Here is a 22,940-nt window from a genome sequence, read left to right on the forward strand (position 1 = left end):
AGGAAAGAGGCATCATAATTATTCTTGAGGTTTATACCTGATGTTATATTTATTTGATGAAAATTTAGGTTTAAAATGATCAATTTTAGCTTTTGAAAAATGCACATGTTGTTTTCTAGAAATAAAGTTTCCAATTTCCTGGCAGTTGAGCTTTCTTGATTATTCTGTAATATAGCATTATATTTTGTTTATTCTTGTTTGGTTTGTATCTGAAGGTCTTGGTAGGATTTTTTATTGTAAAACTTCTTGGGACATTTTATTACATATGAATTATACTTCTCACTACAGCTTACATATTTAGGTTTACTCAGTAAATTTCATACATTTAAAGTGATGCTAAATCATATTTGCTCAATTCATGTTTTTCTAAAAAAAAATACTTGTGCTTTTGCTTTTTCAGGAGTTTCGTTGCAGAGCTAAGCATTAGAGTGAGGCAGCTGAATAGAAGTGAGTACATAAAATTTTTTTGGTTCTTTTTTTTCACCGAAGTGGAATTTCACATCAAGAGAACAGCATTTCAAAATCCCAAAGTGTCACACAGTGCTTTTTTTAAATTTGAGAAGTTGAATGTGCTATTTACCAAAGAATTGATTTTAATGGAAAAAATATTGTAAACAGTGTTAGTTAGATACAGTCTGGTAGCCAGGATTTTCGTTCAGGAGAAAATTTTTGTAAAACTGGGTACTAAGCAGAGGTATTTAAAATAATTTCAACACTTTTCATAATCGAAAAAAATTCATTTCTCATATAAACCCTTAGTAAATTCATGATTTTTCAATATTTTGTTTTCTCTTATGAAGCAAAGTAATTGTGTTTTTATATTTAGCTCTCTTTTATCTAAATACTCCTTATTTCTTAAGATCTCTTCAATTGAGGTGATTTCTTAAATGCAAGGAATAACTTTTTGACAGCTAATAATAAAAAGTTGTGGAATAGTACTGGGTTTTGTTTCACTATGATTAACTTTTTCTGTTTGGAAAGCAGGGGAAAATTAAAATCAGTAATACTTGTCATGCCCTAAAAAAGTGTTTGCCTCTAATTCCATTGGTTGCATAACTTGAAATTGGTCTCATGATAGAAAAGCTGGTAATTTCGAATCCATGTAGTGTTTGAAATTAGTTCACAAGCTGTGCTAGAAAGCCTTTCCAATGGATTAGACTGAATACATAGTATGCTTGCTGGCTTATCATTTTTTCAAGCTGAATCATAATTCTACCTAGTCGGATGTATGTAATTCTAACTCACTCATTGTCAGTCAATAATTTAATCTGAAGGTTGGTATTGAGAGATTGAGGGTAGAGCTTGCCCTAGATGAAGTTACAGGCATGTATGTTTCAGGCATTCAGTGTTGGGGGCCATTGTTTCTCCCTTGGCCACAACGAAATGGAAGGAGTTACTATGTTTGGGGTGTCTGTAGGCCTCACACAGATTTTTACCTTGGACCTTTTGAGCATTAATCAAGTGCTTTTTCCACTGGGCCACTGCCATTCCAACTCTGATAATGACAGCAAATAAATGTCATAAATAATGCAGTGGTATATCGATACTTCGACTGCACAAACACTCAAAGATCGTCCACCAAATCAAATCCGCTCATCTAGTAGCCCTAGTAGTACTAGATATGTAGCGGATTTCATTCGGTGGGCGATTGTTGAGCATTTGTGCAGTGGAGGTATCGATATATTAATTTTATATGGATGCCTTATTTGTACAATATGTATCTTAAAATTTCTTCAGTTTTCACTTATGATTTGACATGTTGGCAAATTTACTTCTTTCTTCAGGGATAAACATTTCAATTGAGTAAAAATAATGAAAATCAACTTTTGAACCTTTGTCCTTTGAGTATTATTATTAGGCTCTTTTTAAATATTATTTTTACTATTAACAGTGTTCAAAGGGCCAGTGGTTTATTTTTCCTTGTTTTATGTATTTGAACACACTGAACACACTCCTTCTTTACTTTGCTCAAAACAACTAGTTTTTTAATGGCATGAAGTGTGGATAAAGTGCCATGTAAATACAGATACTCAAGTAAATATTTCTAAGAATATTATTGCAAATCATTAATATGTCTCTTGTGATTATATATATGTTTGGGCCTTTTCTTCCATTAGTATGGATGATCAAAGCTCTGGTGTATTCTTAAAGCAAGTGTGTTCAAATGTTTGCTTTTATTCTCTAGCTATTACTGGGAGAGAAACGGGCTCCAACAAGCAGTCTGCCTCCAAAAGTTGTGCACTTTCTGTTGTAAGGCAGCTTTATCATTTAGGTGTGATTGAGGCATTTACTGGTACTCTTAAGAAAAACAAAGAAAGTGTCCAAATGAAGCCTCACCCTGTTGTTATCAGCCCAGAACTTGAGCAAAAAGTGATGGAAGTTGTGGAGAAAGTTGGTGTGAAGCCTGTTGAAATAGTAAGTAAACTCTGCCTTTGACAGAAACTCATTTTGTAAGCACTGAATTGTCAGCATTAGGGATGAGTTGCTTGATCATTGTAATGGTGTTGCATTAATACGTTGAAAATTCTCTTTCTACCAGGATGGCATAGATAGAGGTCAAAGATAATGGGTCACCAGTCAGGGAAAATGCAAAATGTCGGAGATTCTCATGCCTTGTCAGGAAAATCTTGAAGTTTCTTTTAACATTGAAATGATAATTTAAATTTAGTGACCATTACGAACATAGTGAAAATTATTTTTCAAGCAATCAAAATAATATTTGACTAGGTGGAAGAAAATAATGTGAGGATTATTAATATTGCTCTCATTATTATTGGAAAACAACAAGTTAGGTAGGGCTACGTGGAGCAGAATCTTACTAGCTGGTCCCCATTTTTTTAGTTCCTCATTCATTTTAAACTACATATTTCTCTTAATTCTGTCAAGGAAACCAACTGTTCTCTTCCTTCCCTTCCCCACCTTACCCCACATTCAGCTAATGATCTAGATTATTGGTGATGCAGTCTAACTGCCGCATCAATTGGTAAACATTGTTTGTAATTGGCTTGTTTTATTATGGGTACTCTTAATAATCTCAACTGAAACATTGCATTGTTGGCATATTATTTGGAGTGTTAAGGTGAGTTTACACTGTGTAACATGTTAAATTAAACTAGCTACATATTACATGTTTTACAAAAAAGTTACAAATCCGTGTAACATTGTGTTACAAAGCAAAATATCTTTTTTACAAGTTTTTGGTTTGCCGCTTTGTGTGGGAAAGAAAACCCAAGCTTTGCACAAATATTTCTTGTCTACCGTGAATATCATCCTCAACACCACTTATGAATATGTATATCCCATGATATCATATGCGCCCTCCTTATTATTGCTTTCATGTGGTGTCTCACATTTTGACATTTTTCTTTCATTTCCACTGATTTTCTCTGTAGGCACATATTCTCTATGCTTTATTCTTATTTCCAATGGAATTATTCCTTTTTGGTCTTGTTTCAAGTTTTATTACACTTATGGGAATTTGTCCAGAATTTGTTGCGTAGGAATTGTGAGGTCTAGGAGCCGATATTCACTTTTTACATTGTTTCTTATGGGATATTATGCTTAGATTAACGTCATTTCGTTTATCGTCACATTGAATTGCAAAGATTACTGTTCTGTTTTTCTGTTATTTTTACATGAACTTAATATATATTTTATTTCTAGCCTGCCAATGCAGAAGGGCCTGTTTCCTTGCTCAGTGATCATGTGATTGAAGAATTCCAGCTGTCCAAACCACAGCCTGCTGCAGTTGTCCCTTGGTCACCACCACAACCTAATTGGAACCCATGGAAAAATTGTAACATTGATGAGGGTCCACTGGCAACTGTAAGTATTTTTTTTATGTAATCAGTAGTTTTATGTACAGTGAGTCCTTGTTCTACGTCACCCCGTTTAACGTCATTTCGCGATAACGTCACGAAAATTTTGAGACCGTCATTCGTTTATCACACCTACGCTTCATGATAACGTCAAGTCTTTTAAATTTCGCGCGGAAAAAAAAGGCGAAGCGGCGATGCCAGGCGGGCGTTGCAGGTTGTTCGTTTTGTGGGCGGTAATACAGTCAGTCGAAGCAAAGTGTTAAACGGTGTGTTTATTCTTAATTGCGATTACGGTTTTAGCAAAAATTTCTGCAAAATGAATTCTTGTGTAGGTGAGCAAGGTTTTACTTGACATAATGGTTTTCAGGAACCTAAAAAGTGATTTCAAGGCATTTTTCCGTGTAGAACTCGGAGTTTTTTTCGTCACTTTTTTCACCGAGTTCACAATAATTTTGGTTCCTGTAACTGCGACGATGTTTCAGCGATGATGATTCCCAGGCGACGTTCGCCCGGGCAACCACCATAGCAAAGCCGAAAAGCAAATGCTGGAAGATACAAAAATGGAGAAGGATTTACGTCACTGCTGCTATTGATGTCGATGAAGACAGGAACTCGTATATATGCGATAGTTTGGCATTCCCACCGTAAAAAATGCCCCAGATATGCTACGCTAACATTTTTTTCGCGTAGGAATTGTGAGGTCTAGGAGCCGATATTCACTTTTTACATTGTTTCTTATGGGATGTTAGGCTTCGATTAACGTCATTTCGTTTATCGTCACATTTTTCAGGAATGGTAAGTGACGTTAAACGAGGACTCACTGTACTTGTAAGAATTTGTAATTTTATGTGCCATTCTTGCCATTGATTGTGTGTCATGATGTTATACATAATTGTAAAAAAGGTATATTCATTAAAAGTTCGTCACTTTGGCTGTAAAGTTAATAATCCTTTCCTTGTTTTTCAGGCTACAATGGATCAAATCAGTGATGACCTCAGCAATAGTTTCAAGGAGGAGATGCAGAATAATACCAGACTTCAAGAAATGGTGAAGAAAAGACGAGAACTTCCTGTTTATAATTCTATGAGGACAATTATGGAAGCAATCAATGAAAACCCTGTGATAATTATCCGAGGGAATACAGGATGTGGGAAAACAACTCAGGTAACTAGAATACACAGCCATTCTTTCACGAAACCTCTTTTTTTACATAATCCACTTTTTATAACAAATTGAATATTTACATTTTTCATGTAATTTCTAGCTTGAAATAGTTATATTTTGCCTTATCTAAACCTAATTCTTCTTTGTGTATGACGAAGTTTAGTAACATTTTATTGAACACTTAATTATTTTCCCCTTTGATGACGCCTGAGTGAATTACTTACTGACTGCATATTGTAGTGTAGTGTACTTACCTTCTTTTTTTCACCTCCTGAAAAATGTTTTTTCTGAAGTACATAAGTGATTCAAAGGAAAAGATAAAACTATTAGCCTTGTGGTGGAAGATTCTCTGAAGGGATTTTCACTAGGTCACGTTCTCTTTCAAGGCCAACGTTTCGATGAACGAGTCAGCTAATTTGCTGTTTTCTTCTGCAAAATATTTCATTATATGACTCGGGATACCTAGATGTGGTGATTTTATGCAACAGAATTCAAGGCGTCAATATTCGAACTCTATTCCTCGAACTTTCCGGACTTAGGGTAGTACAGTGAAACCTCGATATAACGACACCCCACGGTGCACTAATAAACACTCGCTATAGCGAATTGTCGCTTTACCGGAGGTGGAGCAAATAATGCCAATACACCTGTTGCGAACAGATATACAGGAACAGGAGTGGTGCGGCGACAGATAAACATCTATCCGATAAACGTAAGCATAAATCCAGACGAAAGGCGATGTTTTTTTGCATCACTAAATTTCCTTACTCAAATAACGACTAACTATTCAAACAATTTATAAGCGCCGCACTGAATAAAAATCATGCAAAGCATTGTTTCGTCATCAGTATATTTATCGAACGACAGTTTACCACATAAATTTGAGACTGAGCACTCCATTAACTTCATTTCTAACAGATCGCTAGCAATTACAGAGGTTAAGGAGTCTTCATGAAAGTCTTCCGGCGGTGAAACCCTCGCTATGGCGAGAGTCAACACCGAAAGGGTCTCGTAAAAATGAATTTTTTAACACGCTTATTATAGGGTCAATTGACGGTGCATCGGCTATCTCTGGTAATAGCGGGGGTGTCGCTATAGCCCGTACTCGCTTTAACGAGGTTCCACTGTATTCCAGAACGTTACTCACTCCGATATTTACTTGTTCTCATTCAAGTGAGCGCTCATTCTCAAAATGAGGGCGAATGTTGGGTGGTATTTTAAAAACATACACTTGACTCATTTGGGGTCAGTATCGAGACAAGTAGCTAGGGACTGCCAGTTACTATGATGTATTTACACAAAATGACGAGCGATAAAAATCAGTGGCATATCTGACTGTAACTCAAAATGCCCTCCACCAGCGCCAGGTTTTCTGACCAAGAAAAGGATTTAGTCATTTCTTTGGTATTAAAATGTTAATCAACCTCAGAAAAAAGGAAACTGATGAAAAGTTTCGTTCATTTGGTATGTTTGCTGATGCTTTTATAATTGATTCTAATAGCTGAGATGAAAAGAAAAAACTATAAATTAAGTCTTTGAGATGTAATTTGGAAAAGTGGATAGATGAACTACGTAAAGTTTTCACAATCAATTTAACATTATTATATTGATGAATAATGCATACTGAAGACTCACTTCAGTTAGTGTGCAAGTGGTGAACTGTAAATTATGGCATTAGAAACATCTGTGTTCCTTAATTTCATTTCTTACCATTTGCTACTAAATGCATTTAACAAGAATGTCCGTATAATTGATTTTCGTTTATGCCTTAGCGTGATGTATCTCAGCTGAAAAAGGTATGGGAGAATGTTAAAGCCGGAAGAAAAACCACCATAGGAAAGGAGATGCAGGAGAGAATGGGCACTGGTGGAGGGCCTTCTTCCAAATCCGATCCCTTGCTTGAGATGGCAGTGCCATGCATTTCTTTTCACTTCCTGAATACAGGGGATAGTGATAAAATAGGATGCATGATAAATGATAGTAGTGGTGAGATACAATGTACAAATTACATAATCTATATTTTTAGACTTAAATTTCTTTTCTCAGAAGTTGTTTATTTTTTATTAATTTTCTTTAATTTAATTAATATTTTGCATTACCTTCACTTGTGTGTAGACTTTCAAACAGTGGCTGGACATCCATTAACGTCCATATCTGACAGAAATCCAAATACACATGCATCAATACTATCACCATCACCACTGCCACCCTGTACTTCACCTCAGTCACAAACCGAAGCGCAAAGATCTGAACTCCACCCAACAGCCATGGCCTCCATCCACTCACCCACAAAAAGAGCCATAGTTCAAGATGAACACAATTTAAAAAGAAACCAAATAATTTGTGAAGGTGAAGAAGACATTTTAAAAATAAGGAAATATGCAGCCCTATTGGAAACTAAAATTAAAAAGGTAGAACTAAAAACAGCAATAGAAAACTTACATCATCAAAAAGAAATAATGGAAATTGAATTGAAGAACAAAATGGAGGAGTACTCTCTCAATCAGGTGGGAAAATTTAAATTAAATAGAAGCTGAAAAATTCAACAGACACAAGGAATTACCTATAGTTATGAATATTTTCTCACAGGCCATCCGGGAAAAAAGGAGGTCAGAACTTGGTTTACCACTTCCTACAACTGATGATAACTGATATGAAATTTAATATATCAAAAACATCTAATTTTTCAAATAAATTGTCTTTCTTAACATATGTTCAGTTTGTCTCCTGTTATAGTTTTATCTCCTTTTGGAATGACTATCATTTATATGTTATTTCAACCTAACACTAGGAGGACGAGAATCTCACTCAACCTTGGATGCTGGAGGGGTCAAATATGACCCCTTCGTTCTTTTCTGACTGTGCTATTTATTTCATGGGATTTATGCTATAAATTAATTAAGGAATACATAATACTTGTAAATAAGGACTTTCTTGTAGATTGAGATGTATTATTATAACATTTCCTATTTTTCTTTTTACACTATTCTGGTGAAAATTTATCTCTCAAAAATGCCAGTTGTTTCCCTTTTGATTCACATGTCAGTTATTTGTCAAGGTTTTTGTCTGCTTTTTGGACACCATTTCTAGAAAGATGTATTTACAATGATGGTAATTGTAGTGTCATTTCAAGCAATTAAAGAAACTGATGATTTTTTACATTTTTTATTTCTGTAAACCATGATTACATGTATTGATCTCATGATTTGTCACCATGATGATGTATTGATTGCAAGATTGACATGTGATGACTGATTGAAATAATTGAGAACAAAACATCACTGAACCAATGCATCTTTAGAAGAGCTTTGACAACCCACAAATGTAGCCACCTTTCACTCTAAAAAAGCACCTTTATTCCATACATGTTTCGTATAACTTTTACAAATTTAGAATCCCTTAGCTTCTCTTTTACGTTTCGAGGGTTCTGGACATTTCATGAGCTTTGCGCTTGCTTCGCATTGACTTTTTTCTTCTGCAATCCCTGATAGCCCCTGGCATGCTAGGGTATTATTAGAGCAGCTAAAAGCTTCTATACAAGAGTAAGAAAACACTTTTGTTGTGAGTCCTAACGATTGTTTATTTCTTTAACTTGCATTTATCCCAGCAAGATTCGGAATATTTTTGAAAGTGTGAAAAGGCGAATGTCGAACAGCAGGTTTCACTGAATAAAGCCTCGCCATTTGGTATACTATATCTATGTCATATTAATTTTCATTATAAAAAAATAGTCTATGGTTTACATTTAGTACCTTCATTAACGGTAACATATGAGTGCATGGTACTAACTATAAGAACATTTTTAGTTCTCCTGCCTTGAATTACGGTGAAAATGATGTTATCCTCTTTCAGAACTTTTGTATCAGCAAGTGAAATGTTTTGATTTCAGTTGGGATCGCCCTTCTTGATCTGTTAATTATTCTAACTAAACTTGTGAGCTTTCTCCTCAGAGTCTGTGCGAGGTAAAGAGAACTGAAGAAAAAAGTTACATATATTATGTATTCCCTTTCCTAAGTAGAGAGAAATCAACTCTATCACCAGATGGTATCGGGAATGCATATCATTTGGCCTTGAATCATATTTTCCTACAAAGGGAAAAGCATTCATGGAATAATGCTTATCCTAATCCACAGCTAGCCATATTTTTTGCCTGTACATACTTATCAGGCTTACTTGACATAAATTGCAATAATGGACAGCAGGTTTTTGTGGGGAAAAGTTGTTCGTCTATTGTTACGTTGGGTCCTGAAATTTAGCATGCCTGACTATTTTCAATGAAATTGCTCTATACTTCGCATGTACACTCAAATTTGTTTGTAGCCGGACTACTTGGCCTTGTTGATTTTATTTCAAATTACCAGAAAATGCCAAATTTCTTGAAAACGGTCTTTAGACATTACGTCTAGACTTTGCACATAGCTAAGAACACGTGCAGCATTAGAAAAGTTTGATCATGTCTTCGAGTCCACCCTCCAAATGCACTCATCTTTGACTGCCTTTGCTAAATGGTAGCTAGTAGAAACATGAGTGCAAATGATAGAAATAAATGTAATCACCATCACCATGCAGAGACTAAGTCTCAAATCGACGCTCACTAAACATCAACAAATTTTGCCAATCAACACTCCACCTGACAAGTAAAAAAAGCTATCAGATTTCAAAACCTAATAACACAAGCTAGCAAATGAGTAAGCTTTAAATTCAAGGAATGTAATCATTGAAAGTATGAACATACTCAAGGAAATTCAAGTTTCAATTCAAAGACTACAGTGAATGATACATCAAGTAAGCGTCAGTGAGGAAATGCAACCCATGCATGTAGTTAAGTAGTCAAATGTGGACATATGGGACGGCATTTAAGGCTAAGAAGGTAGAGATGAGTGTTTCATTTAAGTATTTTTAATAGTTCAAGAACACATTTATTATTACGTAGCAATGATTCAAGGAACAGAAAAATGTGAATAGTGCATCACAAAGAGGGAGTCAAATTTGACCCCTCCAGCCTCGAAGGTAAAAGTTTAAATTCCTAACTTAACCATTCAACAGTTTTTACACTGTGTTTACGTCTTGTCACAATACACCGAATATGTACACTGTGTTTACGTCTTGTCATAAAGGATGAAAAGTCATGTAATTTCAGTCAGTAAAAAATTAAGAAATTGTCAGCTATTTGAAATCGCCGAGGAGTCAAATTTGACCCCTTTGGCCTTCTAGTGTTAATACCCCTGATGATATTCAATATGTTGATTGCAGTGTTTATTTATTAATAAATTAAAATCTCCTGATTTTCCAAACTACTTACCTATTGAATCAGGAATCTTATCAAAGTATTACAAAAATGCACAGCCAGTCCCTCCAATTATGGAAACCCAACTAATGACACCCTAGTGATCATGCTACTCATGTTCTATTTAAAGGGATAATTAAAATTGCCTTTAATTGCCTATTTAAGATCCCTTGTTGGCCTTCTTTCAAGAGGAAAAGCTTTCTCGCCAGCAAATCGCAAATAATCATCTAAATCATGGAGATCCATTTATCTAACTTTCATTCTGCTGTACCTAATGGACAGTAAAAATAAATAATGTTTCCTTGTCATACAGTGACACTACACACACAGTATACGTATATGCTCTCAGGGTAACAAGGGTCAAGGAAAAGAAACACTATACTGTAACATCAAATATCTTCCTCTCTTCCTCTTCAAATTCTTCATTTCGATGATTTATATCAATGCACAAATATTCATCAAGTATTATAAGAAAATAATTCCTCTCGGTAGAAAAATACTCATTAGAAGTTCCAGTTTCAGTTGCTACACAAAGTATGTTGCCAATGAATAAAGATCTTCATATTAGCACAATCAAATTACTTCATCCACTCATTCCTTATAACAGCCATCTACATCCATGTTAAACACTAGTTGGGGAACATAGCCTCACTAGCAGTGATCATTGTCAATAAACTTTGAAAGGATGATGACATGTAATAAAGTAACGTGAAACCTAAAACGAATGCATCCAGCACTTGACAAACTTAGCCAATAGCTAGAGGTCCGTGAAAGTGGTTTTATTTTTTGCTAAAATTTGTTTTAAAACCATTTGATTTCTGTGTTATAGAAAATCTTGGCGGTGTTATTATAATGCTACAATTTTCCCACGTATATAGGCGTTTTATTATTTTATGGTACATATTTCATGAATACTTATACTTTTATTAAGCATTTTACATAACATTTAACACAATTTCGATTGTACAAAATTTCTGAAAAACTAAATGAAAGAAATGGTTCAACTTATATTGGTTCAAGGTATATGAATGGTTCAAGTATTTAGTCTTGGTGAATACGATCGGCAAATGGAAAATTCCCACTACCTCATATGTGTATACTTCGAGAGCCATTCCAGAATTTTTGGATTGTCAAGTTTCTCTACACTAAATAAAGCCTATGAAATGCTTCTGTAGCAGCAACAACAAGCTCCTCCTTTACTTTCTTTGACCGAGTGACTGTGTGATCAAATAATAGCTGTTGTTTTGCGGGTCCCCTTTCTTTCGCACGTTTATGTGTATCGCTACTGATGTGCTTTAACAAAGTGTCACATCTTTCAAATTAAAATCTTTTATCTCAAGCTTTGCTCAGAAATATTGTCTTTCACATAAAATACTTCTCAGCTGAATTTACTTGCCCTGGTATGAACATTATCACTAGCTTTTGGCATTTCAAAATTCCTTTCCTTTGTTCGATATTTAATGCTGGAACTACGATTAAAAAAACAGTCCAAACGCAAAACACAACCCGCCACAATGGTGTTTTCAAATTGAGTGCTGGGTAGCTAGCTACAGTATAACCATAGTACTGTATAACTTACAAATTGGCCTAAATGTTTCATGTCATGGGTTCCCTTTGGAAACCCCTCACCCAGGTGTTGAGGGAAGGTAGGACAGCAGCTAGATACAACAAAATCGCTTAGTTTTGATTACAGCTGTTGCCTATCGGTCAGGAAAGGCAGTGAAAGAAGCGCACTCAACAAAACATAATCTGATTCAAAGAAACAAAAAAAATTATCTCCCATTTATCAATACTGAAACATCTAGAATGAGACGCTTTCTCACCTGAAGAATTAGATATTAGATTTGGCCAATGTTGAAATGATTTTTTTTGCATTGTAGCTCGGTGAAGAGCCGAACATCCGACGATCCGTCCGCTAATAGGGGAACCCCCTCTCCTCCTATCCTTTCTGTTCCTTCCCACTGCTAGCACTTCGTGCTTTCAAATAACCATACGTGTTATGGATGTCTTTGAATGAATCGAATCGCGCAGTGGACGGCACGGCGCCGTTGACGGCCGCCGTGGTCACCATGGCGCCCATTTCAATCCCGCCCGGCAGTGTACCGTCTACGGCATGAAATACAGGCAGTGCTTCATTGAGGCCGCTTTCTGACAAAACGACTTTTTGCCGGCCGATTACGTCACGACGCCGTAAAATTCAGGCCGCTTTCAGACGAGACAACTCTCTGCCACGCTGTGGGCCGTTCCGTGAACGGCGCGCCGTCCCGCGCGGCGGCCCGGTCCCAGCCAGCGGCCGTGTTTAAGTCAACGAAATTGTTACATTAGACCCACACTCAAGGTTTTCCTGCAACAAGTTATTCAATAACGCTGTCTAATGCGTCGCGGTGAGTCATCGGAATTACTGCTCGGCATTGACGCGTTCCGGGCGCGTGAGCTTGTATTTCCGCTCTTCCGCGGCCGCGTTAAATTTCTTTCCGCACATTTTTAATTCATATTATCTAATTCTTCTGGTGAGAAAGCGCCTCATTCTAAATATTTTAGGATTGATACATGGGAATAGAAGAGAGAGGCTGTGATAAATTTAACGTCAAATTCTGGCGGAGAAATCACTACAGCGCGCGATATTACGCGGATGCGTTATGCGCGAGACTAAACGAGCCAGTTGACCTTGGAATCGTAATGAGATAGAGCAAATGAACTTCGGCAGCGTTAAACAATGAAGGCTTAGGCTTTTATAGATTATGACTCATTAAATGTGATTTTTTTCGCTAATCCACCTAAAATCGCAAAAAACGCGAAATTTCGTTTTTATTTACCGATATCGCGTCTCGCGAAATTCACGGACCTCTACCAATAGCACACAATATCTTTGTAAATTTTGCTTCTTTGCACACAAATATAAACAATAACATATGATCACATGACTGGGAACACTGTTTATCATGCTGTAATCAGCCCTTCTCTATGCACTTACATTTTTGGAAATAGTGAATTAAGCACTTAAAATTTGTTGACAAGCTAACTTCCTATGACACAAACGCCAATTTGGAACAAATATTTATTACCTGCTCATTTTATACTGACTTAAGTTTAGTTCACAACTACCTTTAACGTATTGATTTAAACTGAAAGTCTTATTGTTAGAGGATACTTTACCGTATCTACAATTATTTGAAGACTAGTGTGATTCCTCTTGGGCTGTTCAAAGATATTTTTTTGCTTGGTGAAAACAATTACATGGCTTTAATAGAAGACACGGCAAACAAGAGCGGTACATTTGAACCTCGACACGAGAAGTAAATCTGAAATATTTTTCTTCGGGGAACATGAATAATGCATTTGATGTCTGCAAGGAGCTAAAATCTTTTTATAACACTTTAATTTTGTATTAACATGCTCCTTCTAAGTCGATTAAAAATTGCAACCCATGCCGAGTCAAAACCAGGTCCTTGTAATGTTTTAGTATTATTTTGAATATAAGCCGATAACAAGTGAAATAATGCCCAAATGTGAATTAGTGTGTTGATATTATAAAATTTGCTGTATAAAATAGATTTCCATTCATAAAATTTGGGATTATTATCTGGTTATAAATCATGTCAAATCCTTACCCGTGGAAACGATGAGGTTTCGGAAGGAAAGTTAGTTGAACTGAATTAAAACAACTGACGTCTCTAAACTCAATTATAGTCACTAAATCATCCATAAGTTAAATCACTAAAATCACTGCTTGTCGATATTGTTTTACTCCCAATAATCTGCTTTAAATACATATGCGAGGTGATAATGGCAGACGTAGTGAGTTTTACTCTCTCAATTCAAGTGATCACTCGGGGTATCGAAAATCGTTTCCGATGGAAGCCTGAGGGAGTATTGTCACTCGAGTGAGGCCTTGGAAGTAACGACCGAGTGGAGTTTGGAGTGATGAGTGAGGGAAGTCTCCACTTGAGTGACATTCTGGAATACGACCCTTAATTAGGAGAGGAATGGAAATGGGTAAAAGTGTTTACATTGTGCATGCTGCTCAGCCAAAATTACTTAAAATATATCTGAGGAGATCTACGGTTTTATGAAAAATTCAAATTTATCTTTTGTTTTGAAAATCCACGTGTGAAATTACCAGTTGCTTCAAGTGTTGGAGTCTTGCATTAATTTTTGCATCGGATATGTCAATCCCTTTTCACAAGCAGGTGTTCACAAAATATTATTAACCCATCCCAAGCATTCTGGGTTATCAATGGTCTACTGTTTATCATGGTTTTATTTCTCATTCATTGATTTAATTGGCCATCCTGGACTTAAATATCAAACTCTGTTGATGTAAGCATGTTTCCCTGCAGCACGATGAAGGCTCATACTTGTGAACTATTTATTCATTCTTGTCTTTCATTTCCTTTGGTGATAATTTTAATGGAACGTTATTTGAAACTAATCTACTTTTCCTTAATCTAGGTGTGCCAATATATATTGGATGACTACATTCAATCGGGCCAGGGTGCATCATGTAACATTGTTGTCACTCAACCTAGGCGAATTTCTGCAGTTTCTGTGGCTGAAAGAGTAGCTAGTGAAAGACTGGAAGCATTGGGACTTAGTACTGGATACAGTGTGCGCTTCGAATCCTGTTTACCCAGACCATATGGAGGAATTCTCTTCTGCACTGTTGGTATGATTCTTTGTATTATTTTGGATAATCTTGGTGTCATGGTTTTCCGTGTGTGTTTAGTAATCATTCTTTTAGTTTGTTGTCAACATTTCGATTTTTCTAATTTTTGATAACGGTTGCATTTATCTTATGTTAAACAATCATATTTAAATTTATGTATGTACTGAATGGACCTTGACCAAATTAGTCTCTTGTTAATTTTCTTTCTTATGGTTGCTAATAAATAAGAAGGCTTTAGTGTCAATGATACTATTGAATAGATGTCCAAATGATTAATTTACATTTTGCTTCCCCTCCCCCCAACCAAATTTGTTAGGTGTCTTGTTGCGGCGCTTGGAAAATGGCCTAAGAGGAGTCTCACATGTGATTGTTGATGAGATTCATGAGCGTGATGTGAATTCTGACTTCATAATGGTTGTTCTTCGTGACATGGTGCACACCTATCCAGATCTACGAGTTATACTTATGTCAGCCACAATTGATACGACACTGTTTAGTAGATACTTCAATGACTGCCCAGTTGTAGAAGTGGAGGGACGTGCTTTTCCTGTTCAAGGTAATTGTTGCTGGTGTATGGTTTTTGATGAATGAAAATGCAACATTTCAAATTAAACTTTTTTTGTCCAGTCATAAAAATCCAAGTTTCTGTTTGTGGAAATGGTGTGAATTAATTTTCATTATATGGTTACAACAAAACCCAAGAACATTAGCCATTATATGCCTTTTAGTTTTAATTATAGCAAATCAATTTAAACTGTCTCATCTCCTAAGAAGTCGAATTAAATTTGATGTCCTTTATAATTTTTGCTTATGATCCCTGGAAAATCACACGATACAGCACAGTCATTTTTCCCAATGGCCCGAAATGTTGTAAATTTGGCTTAATATGCATTTGTTTCCATTGTATATTTATGTTTCCTTAATATGCATTTGAAATTCCAAATTTTATTGTAAAATTATTTAGTTGCTTGATAGAAACTGTTCATCTTCCTGTCTGTTATCGCACATTATTCATCTTGATTTTTTCAAGTATCTTGAAAAGTGATATGCATGGGAGTGGACTTCTATGTAGTATATTGTCAGTCTTCACATCTGGAAAAATTCAATTGAGCATAGTGGTGGAGCAAGTATAGTGGTAGAGTATGGGTACATCTTTTGAATTGTTCAGCAACACACCATTGGTAACCTATCATGACTATCTGTACTCCTGCCAATCAGCAATGAGTGCTCAGGCATGCTACGGGCAAAGAGACTTCTCCAATAAATGATTTAGCATGAAAATTAAATGTCTAAGAAGCAGTTTCAGTCGTGAGTGAATTCCATTCCTGAAGCACTCATTCCCCTGGAATTATTCCCCTATTATCCACCAAGAAAGAACCTAATCCTTCTTTTAGGATTTTCCCTGAGTGTGGGAGCATACTTCTGTGTACCGCATTCTTGGTCTCCCTTGATACATAAGTCAATCGAGCACCAAATAGGGGCTTTCGGATCACTAAGCATCATAATATTGGGCTCTTAGAATTGATATTTGAATTCCTTGCAATCAGTAACGAATTCAAATCAGTAAGAATGTCCCCAAAAATTTGTGAGCCCTCGAAACTAAGTATGTATGTATCTGCATAGCGGTTGATTTAATGGGGAATTACTGTAGCTAATGCACTCACTCCCTTATGTGGCACATTCAGGGGAAGTAAGCACTCTTTGCTCACACTCGGTATAGGAACAGACTGCTGCTTAGCATTCTCAGCCTCCCTGAGTGGGGAAAGCACTGTGGCTTATTGAATCATTTAACAACACACCAGTGGCCTCCTTGAATCAATTTCTGAACTCTTTAAGCATCGCCAATCAGCAATGAGTGCTTCCTCAAGCAGCCGTGTAAGAGACTGCTCCGAGAAATAATTGAGTGTCCCCACTGAGTTGCCATGTAGTGGTAATTTTTTTTCAAACTATTAAATTTTACTTTAAAATAAAATTGATGTAAATTAAAAAAGCCCATTTCTTCTTCATTTTCCACCTGTTTCAACTTTTGGGTCCTTCTGATATAAAGTATAATGTGGACCATCATTTTTAGTCCCATTTAGGACTTTCTGTCTATATAACTTTTATAATTTTGCTATAAACTAAAATAAGGTATATACCCCCTTATACCTTGTATAACCAGTCATCTATATCACACATCTTTTGTGCCGTAGGTGTGATAGTCATAATATCTAGTTGTGTACCAGAGAGGCTGCAATTGTGGAGCAGTGCATTACAATTCAGTATTTGTTCATTTTTGTATGAATAATGTTTAGTTTGTGCTCTACCTTGTCCTTGCTTTTTTAAGATATATATAGTCTCATCATAGGCTTACCAATAAACTAGTAGTGTATATTTATGATTTCATATTTCCTTTCCTCTTTCTTTTTCTGCAGAATATTTCTTAGAAGATTGTGTTCAATTGGTGAAATTCATCCCACCAATTGATAGTAGGAAGAGAAAAAGGGACAAAGATGAGGAAGGCTTGGAGGAACCTGAAGAAAATTTTAATGCCAAAGTTTCTGAAGAGTATACTGAGGCCACTAAAAATGCAATGAAAGGTCTGAGTGAAAAAGAAGTCAGTTTTGAACTTATTGTGGTGAGTCGAGTTCACTTCAGGAAAGATGACTCTCCAATTGGTATTCCTTAGGTAGAGAGAATATATTAAGGCAAATACCATGGAGTCTCACACAAAAAAATCTACTTATAATGGAGTCTTATTTAAACGAAGTGCTGGCAGCCGTTGTCCATTAAATATGGGCTCTCCGCCATGTAGAAGACCCCTCTAATAGAGAATCTTTGTACTGTGGTTGCCTACTCATAGAATTATTTTAATGTGAAACCCTTGATATATTCCTTACATATCATTTCTCAACTGTAACAAATTTTAGACAATATTTTGATTTTGAGGTTGTCTTTATTCGATCATTTGTGTTCATGCACAGTCATTTTTACCTCCCATTTTGGGCTCTCCACACTTCTTTCCCATCTTGATGACCTTGTCAAATCCCATCCACTATCATTACTTAGATCTCGCTCCCCTTGTTGCTTTATGACCTCTCTCATTCTATGCCATCAGCCCCTCATATAATGTCTAGTATCTAAAGCTGTGATATTTATCATGTTTGAGTTTGACTCCAAAGAGGTTATGCCATAAGTGCTGAGATATAAGAACCCGAAAATGTATGAATTTTTTTTTATATTCACCCAAAAACTTTCTCGCAAATCATTTTTTCCTTTTCCTTTCAGGAATTATTTAAGTATGTCAAGAGCTTGGAAATACCTGGGGCCATTTTAGTTTTCTTACCAGGATGGAATCTCATATTTTCTCTTATGAGATATTTGCAGCAGCATCCAGTTTTTGGTATGTACAACCTCAGTCATATGATTTCTTTGGTCATTTTTACCATTTATTCATTGGTTGAGAAAATATGTATAATGTAGCCATTACCAGAGAGATTATGTGACTGACATGGTGCGGAGTAAATGTAGTTACTTCTAGTCAATTACGCTAACTTGAGTTCTCTTAAGTAATGTCTGAATGGGATTTCTTTCAGGCTCAAGTGCTTTTCTCATCATCCCATTGCATTCTCAACTTCCTCGTGAAGATCAACGAAAAGTGTTTGAATCTGTGCCACCCAATGTGACCAAGGTAATTTATGAACTACTAGCCACCCTGATGAACTTCGTACCGCCTAACAATCAATGAAAAGTTTAGTTACAGCATTTATAAATCGCATGTGTACCGTTTTTAATCGTATATGACTTCTTATCATAAAATAAGGAAAAAAATTCATTAAAATCACATAAATAAGCATGAAACTTTCTTGTCAGGAAGACATTTTTTTTTAAATCTACATAGGGTGTATCAGGACATGTTTATGCAGATCTTTTTTCAATGAATTTCATTATTTTGATGTCTTAACGGAAGAAATGTTAGACAATGTGGTTTTTCAAATAAAGTTAAAAATCAATTAATAAAGTCAACACTTTATGCATTCAGCTGTTGGCTATTTGTGTTTTTAACCGTAACAAATGTTTTTAGGCCCAAGTCTGATGCGTAAACTTTGCCCATTCTCGGGGGAAAGTTTTCATTATGTAGCGCTAAACAGCTACATCTAACTTTGTAGAATTTCTCTGAGTATGCTGTCAATGATTGAAAACTCATAAATGCTTCTGAAAGTATGACTTCCACAGTAGAATGTGTTTAGGATGACCACTCCACATGCAAATATGTAGAACTATAACCCTCCCTCCAAATGTAGGGGTTGTGAACTAGAATAAAAACTCCAGATGATATTTGTGAAGTGATATGTTTATGTTCTCATCATCAGTTTGTTTTCTTTTTCTGATTGTTATTCTATACACTTTCACTTGTGCATTTTACTTTTTAGGTTATTCTGTCAACCAATATTGCAGAGACTTCTATCACAATAGATGATGTCGTCTTTGTCATTGACAGCTGCAAAGCAAAAATGAAGCTTTTCACGTCTCACAACAATATGACCAATTATGCTACTGTTTGGGCTTCTCGCTCCAACCTGGAACAAAGAAAGGGAAGGGCTGGAAGAGTGCGACCTGGTTTTTGTTTCCATCTCTGCTCCCGAGTAAGTTATTGTTGTAGCTAATGATTTGCTTGCATTTTTTGTAGTAATTATTATTAACCCTTTCACTGCTGTGATCGTACCTGGTATGTTCGCACCGCAGGCTGCTGTGAACGTACCATTTCTCCCTCCCTGCCATGCACCCAGCACTTACGCCGCATGTGAGGGGTAGGTTTCCGGAGAGTGGGTAGCAGCGAAAGGGTTAATATTTTCATGTTTTAGTTCAGATTTTTTTCCTCTATAGGCCCATGAATTCATGTCTGCCAAATTGTTGATCGTTTCAATAGAATTTTGTCTTATAAAACTATTCTATTTCTCTGTTTCTCATCTAAATTTAAAGCATTTTTAATTTTTTTACCTACTGCTCATTAAATGGATGTATATTTGAGTTGAAAAGGTTTTACTAATATATTTTTTTTACTGTCAGGCAAGGTATGAGAGATTAGAGGAGCATATGATCCCAGAAATGTTCCGAACTCCTCTACATGAGCTGGCACTTTCCATAAAACTCCTTCGTTTGGGAAGTATTGGACAATTTCTCAGTAAAGCCATTGAACCTCCTCCAATAGATGCTGTCATTGAAGCAGAAGTACTGCTACGAGGTATGCTTGTCTTTTTGTTTCTATATAATTTCTTGTCTCTTGGTGGATCAAGGGGTCAATTTTTTGTGTCATTGTCATTGCAAAAATAGAGCACATATATAATAATTCAGATATTAGTTAACAAATTATGGAAGGAGGTGTGTGAATAAAACTCACAACATGCTCTGTGTGACTTCACTAGGTAATAATTTGCCTTGACCTAGATTGAAACTGGGATCACATATGTCAAATAAAGAAGGAAGGGAAGTAAAGCAAGCTCCATGGCAGTTCGCCTGTTGAATATGTTCATATATGTCATAGACAGTTTTTTTGGGCTTAATATACCTTCTCCAATGCATCATGTTTATGCCAAATATTAAAAGAAATTTTTAAGTAGTCGAATGTATATAGTTAAAACGAAGACAACTCTATCTCTTGCTTGAAGTGTAACCTCCCATGGCTATGTATAATATGTTTAATCTTACAGTGATCTAGGGATTGTAATGGGGAGTCGCTGTGTATAGAAATTTGTACAACCATGTGGTTTTACAAATTACACCAGGCACAGAATAAAAATCTAGAAGCAATTCTTCATTTCAGAACTGGACGTTTCAGTATGTCCAAAAATAGATACTTGCAGTGTAGTATTGACTTAAACAAGAGTTTTTGTATCAAAATAAGTGCCACTACTAAGCAGCTTTGTTGAAATATACATTGGAACTAGAAACATGACTTTTTTGGGGAATGTGTTAAGTATGATTTGCATGAACGAATTCCATTTTCATTATTTATTGTTCTTATTTCAGAAATGAAGTGTTTGGATGGCAATGATGAACTGACACCCCTAGGCCGTATATTGGCAAGGCTGCCTATTGAACCTAGGCTTGGCAAAATGATTATTCTTGGATCGATGTTTTTCTGTGGAGATGCTTTGTGTACAATTGCTGCAAATAGTTCTACTTTTCCTGAAGTGTTTGTCACGGGTAAGGGGATTAATAATTAAGTGATTTATGGATGTTTGTGTGAGGCTGCTTTTATTGTAGTTCAATGGTAGAATTATAATTAAATTTAAAATCATCTTGTAAGATTCTGAAATGTGAAACACCTGGGTATTTTTATGGCTGTATTTACTGCAATCATCAGTTGAGTTATTGCTGGCATGTTAAAATAATTCTCTCAAACGATCACTTAAATGGCTATGAACATCTGCCAAAGGAGGCTTGATTAAAGTATGATTCTATATTGAGACTTGAGTGCAATGAAACCTTATTTCCAATCCACAGGGATTGATCAGAGACGTCTTGGTGGTCATCAGAAGGCATTTGCTGGTAATCGTCACTCCGATCATGTAGCAATGTTGAATGCTTTTCAGAAGTGGTGTCGCATGAAACATCGTGGAGAACAGGCAGAGGTTGCTTTCTGTGAGGACAAGATGCTTTCTTTGCCAACATTAAGGGTAACTTCGGATGCTAAGGTGTGTGTTTCAATAGTGTTCAATAAATGAAGTTCTTTTCTTTATCCTATTTCATTAATATTATGTAAGTTATACCTATTGTTAAAGTGAATCAATGTTTTGTTTTTGTAATTAGGATCAACTGAAAGATCTTCTTCTCCAAGTTGGCTTCCCTGAGGAAACGATGCTTCCTGGTCAATTCAATTTTTATGGTGCTGATGAGCGCCTTGATATGGTGATTGCATTGATGTGTATGGGTCTATATCCTAATGTTTGCTATCATAAAGAGAAAAGAAAGGTGTGTACCAAAGTGAGAGATATTCCGGTCAATTGTCAACGTTATCTTGATGAAAAAAATAATTTTATTTTACTTTATTATTCTTATACCAACCTCAGGTGCTGACTGTGGAAGCTAAGGAGGCATTAATTCACAAAACCTCAGTGAATTGCAGCAATTTTGAACAACATTTTGCATTCCCATTCTTTGTGTTTGGAGAGAAGGTATGTTGATTCAATTTTTGTGATTTATGCACACATGGGTCAGCACCAGTTTGCTTCTTAACTTTTTTCTTAGTTTAATTTGCTGATTGAGCTTAGACTGATTCAGCTGAAATGTTAATGGGTAGATAAGTGTCACACTCTGTGAGCCTAAACGTGTTGTACACATTAAAATCTTGTGGAAAAGTGCTACCATCTTTTATTTAAATATGTCGAACTTCCATCATATAACGCCTGCATCTGTTGAACTTATTTGAAATTAGAGTCTAATTTGTTCCCAAGATATGTGCTGTAATTCACTAACGTAGTATTTTATTGTCATAATTCTATTGCTATTGTACCTTTCCTGATGCAAAGTATTTTTTTCCAGATAAGAACACGGGCTGTATCTTGTAAACAGACCACCATGGTTACTCCAATTCATCTCTTACTTTTTGGATCTCGAAAAGTTGACTATGTGGATAACATAGTCAGATTAGACAACTGGTATGTAACTGTGTAATTAAGGCTTTTTGCAAGCTGTAGTGACTTAGATTAAATTTGTGTAGCTGTCGTATAAAAAGTATGCATAGATTAAATACATGTATTGATGTACAATCTCTTGGTGTTGCCACATTAATGTAGTCAATTGTAAACATTAAGGTGTGAGCTTCATTAATATAATGAGAATATATAATCTTTCGAATATATTTCTAGTTATCTAGTTAGTTATTAATTGACAAAATGTTCCTAAAAATCATACCTTGACTGTTAAATACCATACTTTTGTAAACTGTATACTATACACTGTACCATACTTTTAAAAATTCATGCACATGCCTAATGGCCATTCGTACTCGGTAAAATCAAAC

General features: G+C 35.8%; 1 protein-coding gene across 1 annotated transcript in view; it reads left to right on the plus strand.

Moving 5' to 3' along the window:
* LOC124154148 (dosage compensation regulator) overlaps window positions 1-22,940 on the plus strand; it is a 35,211-nt gene that overhangs the window by 7,050 nt on the left and 5,221 nt on the right. Inside the window, exons 6-21 of the mRNA XM_046527725.1 lie at window positions 401-447; window positions 2,186-2,415; window positions 3,664-3,825; window positions 4,785-4,982; window positions 14,722-14,935; window positions 15,252-15,491; window positions 17,350-17,552; window positions 18,203-18,317; window positions 18,511-18,605; window positions 19,348-19,560; window positions 19,985-20,159; window positions 20,945-21,121; window positions 21,422-21,612; window positions 21,728-21,889; window positions 21,988-22,092; window positions 22,460-22,575. Coding sequence (XP_046383681.1) covers window positions 401-447; window positions 2,186-2,415; window positions 3,664-3,825; window positions 4,785-4,982; window positions 14,722-14,935; window positions 15,252-15,491; window positions 17,350-17,552; window positions 18,203-18,317; window positions 18,511-18,605; window positions 19,348-19,560; window positions 19,985-20,159; window positions 20,945-21,121; window positions 21,422-21,612; window positions 21,728-21,889; window positions 21,988-22,092; window positions 22,460-22,575 — 2,643 coding nt within the window. The remainder of the gene's footprint in view (window positions 1-400; window positions 448-2,185; window positions 2,416-3,663; window positions 3,826-4,784; window positions 4,983-14,721; window positions 14,936-15,251; window positions 15,492-17,349; window positions 17,553-18,202; window positions 18,318-18,510; window positions 18,606-19,347; window positions 19,561-19,984; window positions 20,160-20,944; window positions 21,122-21,421; window positions 21,613-21,727; window positions 21,890-21,987; window positions 22,093-22,459; window positions 22,576-22,940) is intronic.

This window comes from Ischnura elegans, chromosome 1 (assembly GCF_921293095.1).
Source record: "Ischnura elegans chromosome 1, ioIscEleg1.1, whole genome shotgun sequence".
NCBI classification, from domain to species: Eukaryota; Metazoa; Arthropoda; class Insecta; order Odonata; family Coenagrionidae; genus Ischnura; species Ischnura elegans.